This window comes from Myripristis murdjan, chromosome 17, assembly GCF_902150065.1.
Source record: "Myripristis murdjan chromosome 17, fMyrMur1.1, whole genome shotgun sequence".
Taxonomy (NCBI): Eukaryota; Metazoa; Chordata; class Actinopteri; order Holocentriformes; family Holocentridae; genus Myripristis; species Myripristis murdjan.
The window spans coordinates 13700198-13720507 of NC_043996.1; the positions used below are offsets into that span (position 1 = coordinate 13700198).

Consider the following 20310-nt stretch of genomic DNA (forward strand, 5'->3'; position numbering starts at 1 on the left):
AACTTTGCAGTGTTGAACATGACATGGCAAATCTCAGTTCACAGCAAAATTGTAAGAGGTGTGGACATTTTCTCAGGTTACTAAAAAAAAAAAATACATGTGCAACTGTACGATCATCAAATGACTTTGACTTGACTTTCATGCCTGAGTTTTGGTCTCATGACAACTAGGTCTAACGTGGCCATGAGATCCTTGTTGTAAACAGTTTCTAAACCCTGTCAGCAACAGCCTAACCATTAACGTCTTACTCACTGTTTTCATATGTGACTTTCTCCCTTGAAACTCAGCACAAATGTTTTACCCAACAGTTTCTGCAAAACATGCATGCAAGTTCCTACAGTCTGCGTTGATGATGTAGTAGTCACAGTTTATTCAGTTGGGGCCAGACTGCATCATCATTTAGAGGTGGTTTCACAGACAAAATAAATTAAAATGACCCTTTAACTAGTTCACTTTCTCGGTCATGGATTGAAATAGCTCTAGATTAATCTTTATCGAGAATTAAATGATCTGATTTCCGGGTCGATGATTGGTCTTTGCCCTGAAGTAGATTAAGGTTTAAATTAAACCTCCAATGGAGCGAGTTTAACTTCAGATTCCTGTTTGTCAGGAGAGAAACATTACACACAAGTCTGCAATTTTCTAAATCGATGCTAGGTTTCAAGAGCATCATCTTGTTTAATCCATAACCCTTTATATAAATGAATGTCCATTGTGATGCCCTTTTACTATTAGAAACTCTTGTGAGGGTAGAGGGGCCTTGGAAAAATCCTGCACATGCATTGTGTTTTATTTTTATGGAAGCACATTTTTATGGAGCAAGAGTAGTTTGTAGTAAATGTGAGACAGCAGAAGAAATATCAGAGACAACAGTTTTCATTCAGAGTCTTTACTATTGTCTAGGACCAGCACCTGCACTATCGGCGTCGCCAGACCCTCTTTACTGGGGCACATGCCCCAGTATAAATGAGCTGTGCCCCAGTATAAATGCCACGATTAATTTTCAACAACAACAAATATTTATCATACATTAATTAAGATAATCCAGATGGGAATTCGACTCAAATGCTTAGCAAGAGTGTTAACTCCAAATAGAGGATATAGCTCACGCGCACATTCTGTATATGTCAGTGCATGTCACTGTGCACAAGCAGCAGGTGAACTACACACACACAGCTTTCCCTTGCGCCGGGTGCAGGACACTGAGCGCACAGCGCAGTTTGACATCTGGTAACGTGACGCAACAACAGTCAATTTTTTAATTATTATTTTTTAAAAATGAAACCAAATGACATTATACTAACTGAAACATTATCGCATGACTTCTGTACATGGATATCAGGAAATTCTTCACACGAAGCAGAGACAGGGAAGCAGTAAGGAGAGATGAGAAAGAGGGAGGTAAGGTCTGGTGATAAATTAGCCGGTTAAGCTAGCCAGCTAAGCTAGCCAGCTAAGCTAGCCAGCTAAGCTAGCCAGCTAAGCTAGCCAGGTTATTAGCAAGTCTGTTAAACTTAAATGCCTAAAATATAAATTTGTACGGCTTACATGCTTTTGCTGCCATGTTGAAAATGTTCATGTTTGTTAAAATAAATGTTCATACGCTCATTAATATCTCAAGTAGTAGTTTTAGTAGGAGTGTGGCAGTGGGTTGGGGCAGTGTGTGTGTGTGTGTGTGTGTGTGTGTGTGTGTGTGTGTGTATGGGAGGAGGGGGATATGCGGTAGGGGGCCTGTGCCCCAGTAGAGCTTTATGCCTAGCAACGCCCCTGACCTGCACTGACTGCAAAACATCAAAGCAATGACCACTTTTCACTAAAGGTGGCGCCAAAAATCTATTAAAAAAAAAAAAAAAAACATTGATCTGGTGGATTTTCACTTAAAATCTTGTGTAATATGATCAAAGACTCCATAGTGCAGAAGTAGCAAATCTGGAGTTAGGATAACTCACATTTTTGGACATGATTAATCTGTACCAGATTAAGGCTTAGTCCTGTCCTGGAACCCACCCCTTAATGTTTTCTTGGAGATTTTATTTAGGGTAGAAGTACTTGAATAAGGGTCTTATGTTTCTGTTTAGGAAGTGTACAAAAGTGTAACAGTGACATGCCATGCATACACATCTCAGTTCAACCTAACCACAAACAAACAAAAAAAATTAGCATAAAATACCTAAATCAGTCTTTCCTTTCATAGTATCTGATGTTAGGCTAGATATTTCCCAAATGTTTAAGAATTTCACTTATTTGGCAAATCACTCGCTTAGAAAAAGACGGTATGGAAAACAAGATGCCCTTTACAAGAAGAAGAAGAAGAAGAAGAAGAAGAAGAAGAAGAAGAAGAAGAAGAAGAAAAAGAGGAAGAAGAAGGCATTTGATTTTGAGGTCTTGTGTGGTCTAACCTTGGCATGCAAATCTGGACAGGAACAGTTTCAAAAGACCAGTGATGTAAAATGTCAGTTTCAAAGTGAATATGCCAACATAATCTGTCCGTGTGTGTGTGCGTATCTGTTTGCAGCTAATCTCAGATACACCTGGGTCTGTCAGCCTGATATTTTATGTGGTGATTCTAAACCTTTGAAAAACCTGTTGCTGAGCACTGGAGTAGGACAGATACAATGGAGATATGGAGACATTGCCTGCATGTTTCCCAGCCCAGGACTAAGGCGAAAAACCAGATAACGAGTTTTGAAGGGGAGATCTGCTCTCACAAAGGCAGGGTTTGGGCTGGGTGTGTCTCTGTGTCTTTGTTTTTCAGATGTACAATGGCCACACACAATGGGATTGCTCAAGAACATTTAGACTGAAGTACAACCATGCCTAAACGTCGGCACTCTGAGTGAAAGAAGACGATAAGAAGAAGAAAACTGGTGCTAATGAGGAGGACTCTGGACTGGTTTTGGTTGCCTTGGTTCTCTCTCGCCTGTCTTTTCCTCTCTTCCCTGATTCTGCATCATTCTGGTTTCAGTGCCTCACCACTGATGACACCACGTGACCTTTTATTTACAAGATAATTGAAGCAAATGAGGAGGCTTTTGAATATTTACAAAACAAAGCAGTCGCATGCCTTTCTGAAACAAACAGTTCTCTAGAATAGGGATGCCATGACACCGCGATTCTCAATAGCTGATTCGATGCCATGTCAAAAACAGAAATCCCCTTGGGTACACAGCAACATTATATTAACATTAACAAGTAAACAGAGACTTTACGTGTTTCGTAAGTATTTAAACATACAGGCTACATTAGAATAAGAACCCAGAGGTACAAGTGTAGCAAACAAAGCAGCCAACAAAATGCATAATTCAAATTAGAGGAACTGAATGAGACGAATACAATGGCGTGATTATGGGCTCTCATTTTGTTTTACCATAAGCATGACCGCAGCTTTAAGTGGGTCAATATTCAAACAAACAGGTTACATTTAAAAAAGAGCACTGGGTTACAGTCGATTCTGTAGGTAATGCAGGGTTGAATAAGACTTTACATTTCTCTGTATGTTGATATATTAGTAATACAATATTGATGTTAATTACACAGATTCAATATTTCTATATTTCATAGATTAATATCTAACTCAGCTATAATACAATATATATGTAATATGTAGGAACTGAAGGGGTAGGATCCTATAAGTTTTTAACTTCTTCCTACTCCCTTTTGAACATGTGCTGGCCAGCTAGGAAATAGCGTTGAATTTATTTATTTTGTACTTTTCTTCTGTTGCCCTGTTGTTGCATTGTTTGTTGCCCTTTTATACAACATGTTCAAAATAAATAAATAAATAAATAAATTCTACTGATACCAATAAGGCTGATATTTGTATTGATTTCAAAGTTTTGGTATCAGTTCTTGTGATGTCCCTCATCTGGGGTCATCAGCTTTTACTGCTGAAATAATAAAGTCATGCTTAACCCTTTATCGGGCAAGTGACTATTTTTGGTAATTTCAGAAATTTTACATATCAGGCCCATCCCCTGTGTCAGTTAGTTCAATAATCATTTGGTCTTCACCCAGCCAATCAGCAAAGATCGCTCTACATCCCAGGTCACATGATTGTGGCATTTGACCAATCTCATTGGCTTTGATTTTCTATAGGAAAATGAAAATGTTAGAAAAAATTTTATAAAAGTAATAAAGTCCTGTCATGTTCACTGATAACAGTCTAGGGTTGTTTTTTTTTTTTTTTTTTTGAATTTCAAAGTATTTCAATGAGTGCCCTATAAAGGGTTAAGCATAATGAGGGTTTTGTAGTAACAGTGGCGTTGGTATGTGTAGTGTTTATTTTGAATAAGGAGAGGGGCCTGAACACAGAGGAGAAAAGACACACTTGCCAGCTGAACTTTCAGTGCTGCTCCTCTGGAATTAAGTGTGCTCTGAGTCTTCAGCCATTTGCATGTTCAATGAGTAAATAATGAACTTTGGATCTTTCCAAGTATCTACAGCAGTGCCAACTTACTCCTACGTCAGTGTTTAGTGTCAGTTTGTACCAATTAGGATTGTTACAAATCGCCTCTGCCTTTCTTGAACGAGCTGATAGATCCATTTTATGCACATCGAGCCTTACGTTTAAACTATAGCTGAGAAAACCAAATGAGGGGATCTTTCTGTCTTACCTAGCTACTGATTAACAGTGAGCGGTCACAGGGACAGCAGTTAACATTCTTCACTTTGTTGGGCGACCTTTGGGAAACCCTTAAAGTACACACAACATGCCTGTTTCCAACACCTATTTGCCCTACCGCTGCCATGCAGATGCAAAAACACACACATCCACCTGTGTCTGTCACAATGCTCTCTGCACATTTCTGGAGCTGTGAAAGAGTGGTGAAAAAATGTAAAAGGTCGCGACTCACATGCATTAGGATCATTATTTAATATTTTACATATTATTTGGTACTTTTTGTACGTGATGTGCTGCTGTTCTGTCCTTGTTTATGATATTTATGTCAGAGAGTCTGACATAAATATCATCACCGGACAAATTCCTATCAACTTGTTGACATGGCAATAAATCTATTGAATCTTGAATCTTGATAATTGATTTATTGAGGAAACAAGATCTTGCTGAAGGGTCTTTTTCGTTTCCATCTAGGAGGCATACAGAATCAGAGTCAAAATCAGAAATACTTTACTGATCCCTGAGGGGAAACTGGCTCACATTGCTCACATTGTAGAAGAGGAAATATTAATAAGCATAAGTGAAATTACAAGAAAATAGGAAAATATGTTTTAAAGAGGTGCATTATACCACAATATATTACAACATATACTGAAAAATAAGAAATGTGTAAAATATGTGCATTATACCACAATATATAACAACAACAAATATAGAAAAATATGTAAACAAATATCACATATAGATCAAATATACACCAAAGTATTGCACAATTGAATTACTGCACAGTTATAAAGTTAAATTATTGTACTATTAAGTCAGTATTGCACATTTCCTCCTCAGAAAGCAGAGATGGCTCCTTCCTTTCTTGTAGAGGGCTTCAGTGTCCTTGGCCCAGTCCAATTTGTCATCTATGTACACTCCCAGACATTATAGTCCTTCAGCATGTCCACACTGACCCCCTGGATGGAAACCAGGGTCACTTGGCCATCCTCAGATCCTCAACTTGCAGACGGGGCTGTTAGGCAAACCGGAGGGGGTCCAAGAGTGGCTTGACCAAGGCTGGATCTGCTCCAGTACAAGTCTCTCCAGGGTCCTCATGATTGGTATAGGTCAGTGCCACCGGTCTGCAGTCACTGGAGCAGCGAGGACATGGCATCTTCGGCCCAGGAATGAGGCAGGGCGTCTTCACAGTACGGGGACCCTTTGAAAACTCAGGCTCATGTTGAAGATATGTTGTAGAAATGGTCAAGTGTAAACTGGCTGGTGTCAAACTCTGAGCTCGGTTCAATACAACCAGCAGAACACAAACCACAGAATAACATAAGACATTCTTCATTTTTCAGACAGCCTGACAGATGGCACACCTTTCTCAATGTACTTCCTCTGGTGCCGCCATTACACAACGCAAGGGAAGCTGCAGAAAGTTGTAAATGAAAGTTGTGAATATTGAGACTGCAATAGGAAGCTCTTAAAGTGCCATAATTTGTAACTGTCCATTAACACACACACACACACACACACACACACACACACACACACACACACACACACACTTCAGCGTGTATACTTTGTCTCATGAACAGTTTTCTGTTATTTCCTCTTATGCAAAAAAAGGGTAAGTTGATGGTAAGTTCTGCTTTCCCTGAGGGGTTTGAAAGTGTGTGTAGTGCTGTGCATGTGTGTGTACTCACACCTCTTTCTTGTTCACAGCTTTGCTACCTCTCGATGAATCGTGTTGCAGTGAGCTGCACGTAACCTGTTGTCATACATTTCCTGTAATGAAGTCATTTCCTTTATTTTTAGAATCATCATATTCAAACTCACTTAAGAAATCAACTCAGACAATTGTGACTCACTGCTGAGGGAGCTGGGTTTTTTTTATTATTATTATTTCTGTTCTGCTTTTTTTTTTCTTTTCTTTTTTTTTTTTTAATTTCAATAAGAATAGTATAATATCAGAGATCCACAAGCCAAATCTTCTTTGGATTCAGTTGGGCTTATTTAGGTTCTTTAATAAGGTACTTGAAAATGGGAGGGGGAAAACGAGAGGTGTGAAAGAGATTTAAAGCTGATAGAGAAAGAAGTGTTGAATAGATTGCCTCTTGTCCCTCAGCATCAAGAGTGACAGTGATTAGCTGAGGATTTGCTCTGCAGGTAACTTTTGTTATGAAAAACAAGGCAGGGTCATGGTGCTTAACGCTTTTTCCACCCACAGTGTAAGGCTAAGACTTTGGTGAAACTGCAGTGAAGTCAGTGAACCAAAAAAATATTTGAACCAAACTAGAGAATTATTTATGAAAATTATATTTATTTGCATTGACAATATTGTGAAAATGCAGCTGATGGACTTTCAAAGTAGTACCTAAATATATCAGCTCATAAAGGAAGAACAAGAGCGTGGGCGCTTGGACGGTACTTTTCTGACACGTGTTATGATCTAACAAACATGGAAATGATTGTGGCAACTACCACCTAAAATAGACAAATTTTTTTTTACTTCAGTTCAACAGGGAATACACATGTTGCACAAAAGCAGCAAGCCACTTAGATGTTGCTCAACAAAACTCCCCCTTTCCAAACGACAGTAGTGACTTGCCCTTCATTTTGAAACGATTATTTCCTGACAGACAGTGCTTTTGGGATTCCACCTTTGGGTGTCACACAGCGTGGCCAAAATGATGAGGTGAAGGCAAGAGGGCAGCTCTTCCTCTCAATTCCTGCTACCCCACCCCCCACCCCCTTCGCCCCCCCCTTCGGCACCACCACCTACACCAACTGGCCACCCCCACATACGGGGAGAGCGAGAGAGAGAGGCAGAGAAAGGGAGGGGAGAGAGAAGAACCAAGGCAACCAATGCATTTACCAGCAACTTACACTCCACACACACTCAGGGCAGAGGAAAGCTTAGACTCAGATACTATTTCACATAGTCACAGGCACAGATATTCATGTACAAACACACAGGCACACACACTAACAGACACTCTTCTTCCTTAATGTTCTGGAGAATTGTATCTCCTCCGTTCATCAGGGGAAAGTAAAGGACAAACTTGAAGCTGAGGAGAGGATTCGCACAGGAGAGAAGAAGGATCTTAACTGGACAGGAGGCTGTTGCTGCTGTTGCTGCTGTTGCTGCCTCTGCCTTGGATACACACACTCACACACACAACAGGCTCTTTTACCGGTGAGTGGTGGTACTCAGTCGAGTGATGGTATGCTTTTCCCTCCCTCCCTGTTTGAAATCTATTTATATGAGTGGTGACTTTGGAAACATGCTAGTGGGACGGTTCACTTTCACGGGGCTTGTTTTTAGATCCAGCTGTGACATAAGAATAGGCTCAACACGCAAAGGTTGTTCTTTTTTTTTTTTTTAATTCATGCCAGAGTTTCAGTGTGCTGAACAGAAACTTGATTGAGTCACACGAGCAAATAGCAAAACCTGTTTTACTGACAGTCCGTAGAAACATGCTTCAGACAGACATCTATACAGCATCAGGTATTCGCGGCAACCACAAGAAATTGTTGACTCGAATCACTAGACTGAAAGCGCCATATAGAGAATATATTAAAGAAGGACATATATGCATAGCAGGCATGGGGTAGATGCTCTTTCATGTGCCCAGTGCACACACAACAAAACAAGCTGGTGTTAATTTAGGACTGTCACATTGCTGGGTGTTGACGCTGTGCACCTGTCAGATGATGTGTCTGTCACAGGCCTCATATCCACAGGGCCTCCATGACACAATTCACTTTATAATATGATCCTGATTTTCAGGTCAAGCCAACTTATGACTGAGTGCCATGTTGGCCCTTGAGCTTGAATCTCTTTCAGTTAAAGGCGGGGTTGTGAAGGTTAGTCAGCACACAAAAGAACAAACCCAAACCTACCGTGTATACCGAGATTAGGGTGTCAGTGCAGTCCATATAAAAATATGACTTTCACTCATTGTTATTGTTTTATAATGTGGGAAAGAATGCAAAAGATCTGCACTCCAAATTTTATATTTCGACATGTGCCGGTGTGGACAGAAAATTAGTAATTTTATTTACCACGTAACCACATCCATCTCCTGTATTTTCCAATGTAACCACATTAGATACTTGGTATTTTTCAGTATCGGCTTGAACAACAGTTAACTGTTGTTCATTGACCTAAAATAGACTGAAATTTAGCTTTAAAACCATATATAATTATATATAACTATATATAAAAGTATGAATCCAAAAATGACATTTCTGTGTATTTCAGTTAGTATACAGCTTGTCTGCTGTATATTATTTGATTTATGTTCTATTCAAGTGTGCCACAGGCAGCATTCTGTATCATTGATGGATTAGTGGAAACTATGTAATGTAATTATTGTTATTTATTACTATTATTAACATTATTTATTTACCACTTTTCAAAACAAGAAGTTACAAAGCACTGTGCACTTTGTAAAAGCCAGGATACAACAAGCCCAAACAACAACTAAAACAAGATAAAAAACTGTACTACACAGTACATAATCATAATGATAATAATAAGAGAATATATGGAACAAACATAGTCCAAAATGAAACAGTTAAATAGAGTAAAGAGAACAACAATTAAAATTATGTAAAAAGCAAGTCTATAGAAGTATGTAACTGTCTAATATTCTGTAGTAATGGGTGGCCATTCATAGATAATTTTTCATATGATAAATGGTGAGGTGCTGGGCTTGCCAATGGGTGAAACTACAGCATAAATATTTCCTGGGCTGTGGGGTTTCCACACCCACACAGCAGTCATCTCTAGCCTCACTGATGCTCTACGACCACAATCCCAAAAAAACAGGCACTAATAAAGGTAAAAGTTTGTTTTATGGCACACATGCCATAGCCTGCAGTATAATACAGTGTGTAGTTTATTGTATGATGAGGTGATCAGTGTGTACAGTAGAGTTTCCTGCTTAGCTGCCGCAGGCTGATGTGAACCAGGGGTTATGCGGTCTTTCCACGCTCATTATCCAGCAGAGAGAAAGAGAGCCATTCTAAGCCAGTGACCCTATTAGGCACAGGCCATCAAATGATGTTGAAAAAGCTCTCGGGGTGCGCTGGGAGTCCCAGGTCCCGGGCCCATCATGATCCCCCCTTGGTGTCAGCCCAGGCCCGGGCGGAAGCAGGCTATTCTCATCCCGCATTGTGCCCCAGAGCTATTCTGACGCTCTCCATTGTGTCCGAATGCTTTCCATGGCTCTCAGCGATTTCAGTGGGTCTGTACCTTAAACCCCTCCATTATGGACAGGCCTGCACTGCCACATTTGCTGTGTTGGCTTTTGCATTCAGCAGCCCCCCCTAACTTTTGACTTTTCAGCTAATGTTTCCAATCTATCATAGCAACACTGCTGAACACAAGAGAGTGTAGTCAGTTGCTAAGCTCAGATGCAAACATCAAACATGTCTCATTTTAGCATAATTTCAGCTGCACCGCTAGTCCACCCCCTGTTCTGAAAGATGTCTAAAACTGTACTAATGTAGAGATGTCCACATTGGCTTCTACTCTGCAAAGAGACAATACACAAGCCCCATGTTTAGTTTCTGCTCATGTGAGGTAGAGTACATCATTAGATTTTAGTTAAGAGTGCTGCCCTTCTTTGTTGTGTAGAATTATATTATTGAATTAAAATGTATGTGTACATGTATGTATGTGACTTCACCGAAGTTATTGATAACATTAGCTCAGTTGTAAGAGATGAGTAGGAGATAAACTTATGGCCAAGAAATACCAAATACCATACAGTGAATAGCATGTTTCGAGAGCACCTGCAGGTAAAGTCACAACTGCCAAACAAAAGAAAAAAAAAGCACAATATACGTCAAACTTTACTTCCAAAGAAGGCAATCAGAAAGAAACTGACGTTTTTTTTTTTTTTTTTCTCAACATTATCTCTTTTGATCCTCCTACAGAGAGATTTGTCTTCGTTGTTAGCCTACATACGTTTAACCACACCTCCCGCCACCACAATAAACCTGTATCCTGTGTTCAGTTTCAGAGGAATGGGGCCACAGCTCAGTGAATGACAGATGAGAGCCTTGCTGCAGTGAAGCTGTGTGAGAGTGCCTCCTGAACAGTGAGAGTGTGAGAGACTTGATGGAGATCGTCTCCCAGCGCACCTTGTGAAACTCACCAGTGCCGATACCTTCTGTTGCATGTGGGAAAACCTAGGATGGAAGACCCACCAAGCTCTGCTCTGAGTCACTGGAACAGCACCCGCAACCTCCCCCATTGCCTCTCTTCTTCACACACTGACACCGCCGTCTTCTCCAGCACCACCCCCAGGACCTGACACAGACCACGGCTGGACAAGAAGGCGGGTAAGAAGATTTCAGGATGTTTGTGAACTTTCGTCGTATACGCAAGTGCCAATGTGTGCAGCTGATGACCACATGCCTGGTGCTGTCAGTGGTGATGGTTTGCTGGGAGCAGCTGGACAACAGCGTGGTCAGCCACGTCAAGTCCTACTCCTATCGCTACTTGGTCAACCGCTTCACCTTCATCAACAAGAGCTTCACTATCCCGCGTGAGGAGGCCCGGAGTTTCAGTAACTTCCGTTACCTGTTGGATCACCCGAATAAGTGCACTGGCCAAGATGTCCTCCTCCTACTGTTTGTCAAAACCTCCCCTGAGAACACCGAGAGACGTAACGCAATCAGATCCACCTGGGGTAATGAGACTTATATCCGTAATTCCCTGGGAGTAACAGTCAAGGTGGTGTTCGCCTTAGGAGCACCTCGGACCAAGACGGAGGAACCTTCGTGGAGCAAGAAGAGCGGAGTGGGCTTCCAGGAGGAGCTCGTACGTGAGGACCGTCTCCATGGTGATTTGATCCAGCAGGACTTTTTAGATTCGTTCCACAACCTGACCCTGAAACTGATCCTGCAGTTCCACTGGGCGCACACCCGCTGTGCCCATGCCCACTTCCTCATGACTGCTGACGATGATATCTTTGTCCACATGCCTAATCTTGTGAGCTACCTGCAGGACATGAGCAGGAGAGGAGTCACGGACTTTTGGATTGGACGCGTGCACAGAGGGGCACCGCCTATCCGCCGCAAGGACAGCAAGTACTACGTGCCCACTGAAATGTACCAGTGGCCGGCTTACCCCGATTACACGGCTGGGGCCGGGTACGTGGTTTCCAGGGATGTAGCGGACAGAATCTACCAGGCCACCCTTACTCTGAATGCCTCGATTTACATAGATGACGTGTTCATGGGCATCTGTGCCAATGCCATAGGTGTGTCACCACAGGAGCACGTCTATTTCTCAGGGGAAGGCAAGGCGCCCTACCACCTGTGTATTTACGGCCAGATGATGACCTCACATGGTCATGTGGAGGACATCTATGACCTCTGGAAGGCAGCAACACACCCGCAGGTCAAACAGAGGACCTCTGGCCTCATCGGGAGGCTGTACTGCACAGTGGTGAAACTGGCTCTCCTCTGTAAACCATACTATTTCAACACATACCCTTGCAGAGCAGCTTTTTTGTAGTACTTTTTGAGATTACGTGAGCGTATGTGTGAGAGAGAGTACAAACAGAGAGAGAGAGTATCTTGGTCCATAATGAAATGGGGATCATTACCGTGATCATTACCTCAGTCCTTTCACTCGGACAACCAATCAGCTGAAACACTGGAGCTTAACTTCAGTGTTGCTCAAGTGAAACAGACCGTATGCATCATGAATCGTGTCAGTTGTTATAAATGTGAGATTATGAAGGCCAGTCATACCGATCTGGTAGCCTAAAGATGTTGTGAGCCTGACTTCCCATGGACAGCAAAGACTGAATGTGTTAAACAAAATGGCTCTTAAATAAATGCTGTTCAGATGTACTATTGACAAATGAGATAATAAATGCCTTTTTGGTTCTTACTTCCCATCTCATCCAGTCATCCACTGCTGTAACTCACAAGAAGGCTGCTAAAAGAGGAGCTGCAGTATTATAATTATTATGATAATGATAATGATAATTATTATTGTTATTATTATTATTATTATTGTAAATGTAAGGTTTTCTTCACAGTATGGCAGCTAGTCTCACTGGAATTAACATGTTTACATGCCTACAGAGAAAACAACACAAAAGCGCACATCAGAAAACATTTCAAACTTTTTATTTTCTAATTATTGATGGAAGTTTTGGGAGCCCTGTGATTCTAAGGTGATGTTGTGAGGAGTAATGGTACATCTGTATGTGCCTTATGTGTGAATCGCTGTCAGTAACATACACAATGGTTACATGTCAGTGTCAAAAATGTCTTGACCTCAAGAAGTGAAAAATTCCTCACACTGAACTTAAGTTATATAATGGGAAAACACTTTGCAATAGCTTGCTATTCTAAAAATAATGCTGTCTTTAGAGCAGAACAGCAAATATGTGTGGACGAAAGTATTTTAATTGTTTTGTTGTAAAATGCTTGATCACTTTTTGTAACTGGAATTCTTTAAAAAAAAAAAATACAATTTTTTGATTTTAATAAATAACACCTCTGCTTTATTTTTATGCAGTGATAAACCAAGTTCTCTGTCTGAAACAGCTGTGATGTCAGGGTTGAGTTTAATGTAATGTTTAATGTGTTAAGCTCCTCGTCCTCCTCCTCCTCGTTATTATTATTAGTGGTGGTGGTAGTCATAGTAGTAGCATCACTGTTGTTGTTGTTATTATTATTATTAGTTTTAGTAGACGTAGTAGTAGCAATAATAGTAGTTATGCTGCTCGGCAATGATTTTAGTTCTTTGCCAGGAAACATGAGCTCAAGAAACACCTATTGGGAAACACTGGAACCGTTGGAGATTTCAGTGATTTCAGAGCATAGCTCTTTTAGCAATATCATGCAACCCTCAAAGGCACCAATGAATCTCAGCACCACATGTGATTGTGTTACTGTAGAAATAATAATTTGATTATACCGGCACAAAACCCATTTTTTGCTCAGTGTGACGCACAAATGTGATGTAATTCCCCGTCATAACAGTGTATTAAATTTGATGTGATGTGTCCACTTGAATCAAAACCTGAACAGGACTCATGCGCGGGCAGCTATCTTTAAGGAGAAATGAAAACAATTAGGAGTGATGATCTTCATGCCAGTAGCATGCTGACTCACTTGTTAGCAGTTTTGACTCATAGGGACAAATATCAGGATTAACCTTTCTGTGTGTGGCTTATGTGGGTTTCCTCTGGCGGTTCCAAAACATGAAAGCCATAAGAAAACAAACCAGCAACAATGAATGCCACTTGTACCTTTAACTTGGGCAATAACCTGAAGAGCGTGACAAACTGAATATGGGGGTTTTAACATGGAGTGTCTATATTACGCAGAACCATAATGCCACTATGCATTATGGAGGCCCGTGGTAAGGCTGCTTTTGTCTTTTCCCTCCTTTGACCACACCCTGTTTAGGCAACAAACAAGCTGCCATGGTGCAGAGCAGACAAAATGCATATGGAGCAGTGGTGTGAAACCGTCTGTTTGTAAGAGTCCAGTTACCGTACATAACAGCTACAAGATTGAGCCCTTGCATGTGTCTCCTCCTCTCCATGGTAACAGCTTGCTGAGCGGCAAGCGAGTGTGTGGGTGACAGTGAGACACAAGGCTCATTAGTGTTGAACTGTGCATGTCTTGTAGCAAGCGCGCTCCACGATTTACTATCAAGCAATCACACATGACTGAAGGCATGGGGGTTCATTCTGAATGTGTAACCTGGAGTTGTTACTCCTTATTATTATTTTGGTCTAGGAATTTTCCATCTGAAATGCAATGCCCAAAGCATACCCAGCACTGGCTGGAGAGTGATCAGTGTCATGAGCGCATGAGCCAGAGATGCATCTGGCACATTGCTATAGCATGACGTCACGCATGCCTCACAGAGCACTTGCTGAAACAGTAATAGGTGAGGCCAGGCCAGCAGTGTTCAAAAGGCATGAACTGAAGTAAACCTCTGCAGACAGCCACACTGGTGATCTTTTTTTTTTTTTGTATTAGGTGCACTGATAGTGAACAACATTTTAAAAATACCTACAAATCTCTGCACCTTTTTTCAAAAGGGAATTCATATTTTTCATGCACAAAACCTCTGATGTTGCATGTTGCTTTTATGTGCACTTACTTTTTTTGTTTTTCTCGATTGTGCTGTGATCACAATGCTCCTTATCTGTGCCGTTCCTATCAATATCCTGTTCTCTGCTGTAGAGACAACATTATTTCCTCTCAGAGATTACTAAAGTTTCATCTAACCTAATCCAGTTTACTAAAATAGCCAGGTAAACATCACATTGTGTTTACAAGTGTGCCTGATGAGGGCATAAAAAAAATAGTGCTCTCTCCTCATTTCACCTCGACCCTTTGTGACTCCTCTGCATGTATATTTGTGACATGTCGTCCTGAAATGTGATGTTGCCAGGATTAGCTGTTCTCCAAACAGCTGCTCTGTTTCCAAGGCAACGCCATAAAGAGAATAATTCACATAAAGGCTTTAGATGGGGCTCAAACATGGACAGCTGCCTGCTTCTGTATGCTAAAATACAGAAACTGGAGAATCACCTCCAGAATGACAGTTTGAAATTACCTGCATTTTTATACTGAAATATCCTGTTAAGGATTGCAAATGCACAGTAATGTCTACCTATATTATAATTGCAGATAGTGTTACATGTACATACACAAAAGTCAAGCTGTTTTGTCTAATTACCCATGGCAAAAGAGACTGGTTTACTAATTTTAGATTTCCTTTTAGAATCAGACCATGAAGAATCAGCCCCTCTCTTTATTCATCAGAACAATGAGGTGCCATCCCCAGGGTGGCATTGCAGAATAATTGCATTGACTTCAGCGAACAAAGTTGACACACTAAATATAGTCTCACATGTGTATCATGGTCAATCCTACATGAACTGAGCATTGTCCCCCAGAGGCAGACTATAATTGTAGCTTACTTAAATCTCACTGCTTCCAGCACATGCAGTGGAGGTGTTAAGCAGGTCACTGAGGAGAGGAAATTCAACAGCATTTCCCATGAGCATCACCCATTTGTCCAACCACAAGTCCACCATGTAGTTCTGGGTTAAACCACTAACAGACACTCTGGTGGTTAGGCCTCTAGATTCCTACACATCACGGGGAAAAAAACCCATTTGAAATAGGTCAAACCAGTAAATGTCACAGAAACATACATATTTTTTGAGCTCCGTCTGAACCATTAAATCTGCTGCTAATTTCCGAGCATACAGAACAATGACTTAAGTTAAGTTGGAGACACTGAATAAAATCTTGGACTCACACCAAAATTGTCCACTTTTAAGTTAAAAAGACTCATTTGAGCCAAACAAACCCAGTGGAGTAAAACCTGTTCAAATGTTGTATTTGCTAAAAGTGAAATTAATTCCACATTTCTTAAATTTAGGAGGAGAATCAACCATTTTTTTAACATGAGAAAATTCTGACATATTTTGTTTAACGCTGAAAAGTTAAAAGTCTAACATTTAATATGTGTGTGTGTGTGTGTGTGTGTGGTGGTGGGGGGGGGTCACTAAATTAAATATTAAATATTCAATATTAGCGAAAAGAAATTAAATATTAAATATTAGAGCAATGTCGTTATTATCATCATTATCATTTATCAGTGTAGGACCATTTCCATGTTACATTAATGTTGAGAACATTTATCAGATACCCTATTTTGGTATAACATTTGTATCATATTTGATGTTAAAGTATCATATTAAGTAAATTTTAAAAAGTAACAATATCTAAGAAAATGTAGGAATTTAGGAGTAAATGTGAACTAATTTGTGATATTTACTTGGAATTTGTGTAATTGTTTTACTTTTATTTACTAAATGTTTTCTTTCTTTCTTTCTTTTTTTTTGGTCACATTTTGAACTTCAATTCAACAGTGCTGAACTGATCATACTTCTGTATCAGATTATACAAATTGTTCCAACATTTGCTGTCACTTTTATAAAACATGCACCAAACACTTTGTGTGAAGGGTCGAGCACAGAATGTCTGCAGACAATCACCACATCCTCTGTTTCGCCATCATTTCACGATCTGCTGAGGAAACTGAGCCTGCACATAAAGCAGAAACAGACAAAAAAAAAAAAAAAAAAAGGTCCATATGCATATCTATTCTCACAAAATATTTTTTGGTTTAATATTGTAGAGATATGATAATCTCTCACCAAGATCTGGCACCTGCAGGAAACATTTTGAACATAAATAAATGCACTGCATATATTAATTTTAATCACTATCCTTCAGTGTTCAGTGTTTTTGTTCATGTAGTTACTATAGTTATTATGATTATATTGATATGCTATAAATTATATATAATTATATATTAGTGAAGATTTACCAAATACGCGAAAATTTACATATGTTTAATAATGTTTTAAAAATTCAGACATGTATCCTTCAATTTTATTTCATATTTAGAACATCTGTAACATTTAAGTGTCTTATAGTAATGGAAAAGTAACAAATCTGAGAATATTTCTGAAATAATTTCCAGTTGTCACAACAGATACTGGAAAATTTTCAGCATTATAAAATGGAAAATGCAAACGTTGAGAATATGCACAAAACGCCACAAGTGATTTTCTTGTGCACAAACCACCATGCTCTGCACACCCTCACCACATCCCTCGCAGTCAAGGTATAAACTTGCAGGCACGGCACGAGTGTGACAACGTGCCTGGTGCATAGCATAGAGGATTATTCTTTATAGGATACAACTATTTACAAGATTATAAGACAAATAGGACAACCTCCTCTCACCAAAGATTTGGCAATCAGCGTCTGACCTCACAAATGTTCTTCTAGATGAACGGGCAAAAATTCCCACAGACCCAGTCCAAAATCTTCCCAGAGGAGTGGAAGCTGTTCTAGCTGCAAAGAGGGGACCAACTCCATATTAATGCCTATGGATTTAGGCTGGGATGTCAGAAAAGCTCCTGCAGGTGGAATGTGTATGTGGTCCAATACTTTTGTCCGTATAATGTAGGTTAAGGTTACTCTTTTTTTTTTTGTTTTTTTGTTTTTTCTTTCTTTAGTGTGCATTTCACAGTTGAATAAGCACATTTCATCATCATGCTTGCATTATTAATTATTTATCTTGGACACTGCATATGTTGAATGTTGAATGAATATGTTGTGTTTGATTTTCTTTTTTTTTTTTTTTCTTTTTTTTTTTTTTTGTAACTGACAGCTCCAACCCTTTCACTGTCTGTGAACAGCTGCCAAATTGTTCTGTCACAACTGAACACTTACATGACAAGCCTTTACTGCTGGACAAGGGCTACAAATGAAGTCCTCAGGTTTGTTCAGTTTTGGGGCTGGCACAGTTAATTAGTCAATGAAACTGATGTGCTGACCCAAGAACTGAACCGATAGGTGTCTGGAGGTCCAGCTGAGGGTTCAATTGAAAACAAATTTAATAATGCATTTTAATTATTACCAAATTGACAGTGAAGATAAGCTTTGTAACCCAACACACACACACACACACACACACACACACACCAACCACCCACCTCCCCATAGTCACACACCTGGTCAATATCAATCTGCTTTCTCAGAACGTCAATAGCCTGTAATACTTTGGTGCATAAGGCATGCTGCGCTGCACCAAAATAGAAACAAACTAAATTTGGTGCATGCTGTAGTGGAAGGCCCATGTGAGATACACTCAAACTCAGCTGAGGCCTGACAGAGCACGTTCACACAGTCTGAGTTGCCATGCTTCATATGTGAAGCAGCAATAATTCATTTACGTGAAATTTTACAAAACAGCACGTTGGTGACGCGGCCATTAGGGATTGTAACATTTATCGGTACATAATTTGTTCCTTTTATTTTTTTATTTTTTTTATTTTTTTTTACATTTTTGGCCCTCGTTTTCCTTCTGGAGGAAATTGAAACCAGCAATGTGGGTTATCTGCTGGGCAGGGAGGTTTGGAGGAGGGAGGATCTTTCTGCATCATCTCTGAGGAACCAGTCTTTCGTGGATTAGAAATGTAGATTTGTGCCAAACCCTTCACTGATGCCTTTGCACAGTGCTGGTGCACTAAACTCAGACCATTAATCATATTAACAGCTCCTCTCAAGACTAACTAACTCATAATCTCTCTTTTTTCAAATTTAGTCTGTAAACCAGATAACTATTTTAATTACTATATCTCACCAGGATTATTACTGAAGCAAAATTGGTGTTTCGATGTCTGCAAGCCAATGTGCCACTTTCAGGCTTGCACACTATTAGTGGAAGATTAATTATGCTTGTGCTCTATTAATAGCCTACTTTATACAATGGTTAGACCTGATCCTCTGGTTTTATTGGACAAGCAGCATTCCATGAGTGCTGATATTCAGTTCAACAGCACATTGACATCTTATAACTCTACAAGTCTTTTGTAATAACTGTTATTTACATTAACTGCCGTTCATTTGTGTTTCCAAAAAAACAGTATTGGACTAAATTCTGAATGGTTGTTAAAAAAAATGACAAGGGGAAAGAAGGAAGCGTGGGTATGGCCACTTCCTGCGCTTTTTAACACAAATGTGCTGCCTCCTGCTTTGCGTCTGTGGTTGAGACAATATTTACTGGCTTTGCAGTCAACTTTCTGGGCAACAAAGCACCATGAGCAGAAACTGTTACTGCTGTGGAACCACCTGGCAAGCTAGCCTGTGATCGGGAAATAATTTAAGTTCAATCGAGTTTGAATTCAAACAGTTTGTGATGGAGCAGCTGAAAGAAAATCATAATTGTTGTGTCTTATTACCATTATTTGATGAATGGCTTTGTTTGAAGAACTGTTTCATAGAAGCAATGTCACACTCAAAGTTGTCCTGTTATACTCTATCAGCACGGCTGTGATTATCTTCAGCACTCTTAAATAAGTCAGCACTCACTTTAATACATTTGTTTTACATGCTATTCATTATATTAAATGTATGAAATAAAATCCTACAACTTTAAACTCTGCACTAATGCACCACTGGACACTTCCACATACTACAGCTCTCCACCTGCCACCATGTTATAGACCACGTTTCTACAAATCTGGATGTACAGCTGGTAAATGTAGGACTAATGGTGTGTGACATAAAATGTGCTGTGTATAAAGATTCGGCTGTTGGTGTGCTAAATTAAGATACAATGCCTCCATTTTATGCCACTTAAATTGTTCCTACCATCAGTGACTTTTCCCAACTTTTCCCCCCAATGTGATTCAGTTTTTGGATGTTTTTTTAAGCAAGGTTATGTCATGTCCTCCAACCTCCTCTCCAGGAGGTGGTGATATTGTGTAACAGAAACTCTTGAAAGTTGAGCACGACATCAAGATGCAGCTCCTGCTTTCTCCTCCTCCACACACTAAAGTCAGACTAATGAACAACGATGTGAAAGATTATGCATACATGTCCATACTTGGACAAAAAGATATGAACAAGTGTTGTGCAAAGATTTTTGTCAGGACCCTCTGAACCTATAGTAACTTCACTTCTGTCCAACCAGCAGATATCAGATTACAGGGTCACTCAAATGCTAGCTGAGGTAACTGAGACCACCTAGTCCCATCAAAATGTGTATATATATATATACACACACACACACACACACAATACATTCTTCTATAAATAAATGACTCACTTACACA

General features: G+C 39.9%; 1 protein-coding gene across 1 annotated transcript; it reads left to right on the top strand.

Annotated features, from left to right (window-relative positions):
- The first annotated feature begins 7499 nt into the window (after positions 1–7499).
- b3gnt5b (UDP-GlcNAc:betaGal beta-1,3-N-acetylglucosaminyltransferase 5b) lies at positions 7500–13027 on the top strand. The gene is made up of 2 exons (XM_030073812.1): positions 7500–7805; positions 10636–13027. The coding sequence occupies exon 2, from the start codon at positions 10980–10982 to the stop codon at positions 12141–12143; it is 1164 nt and encodes a 387-aa protein (XP_029929672.1). The 5' UTR covers positions 7500–7805; positions 10636–10979; the 3' UTR covers positions 12144–13027.
- The last annotated feature ends 7283 nt before the right edge of the window (positions 13028–20310 follow it).

What these genes read in the sequence shown, in the direction of transcription:
- b3gnt5b (XM_030073812.1), top strand. Translation starts at nt 10,980, where the DNA reads ATGTTTGTGAACTTTCGTCGTATACGCAAGTGCCAATGTGTGCAGCTG.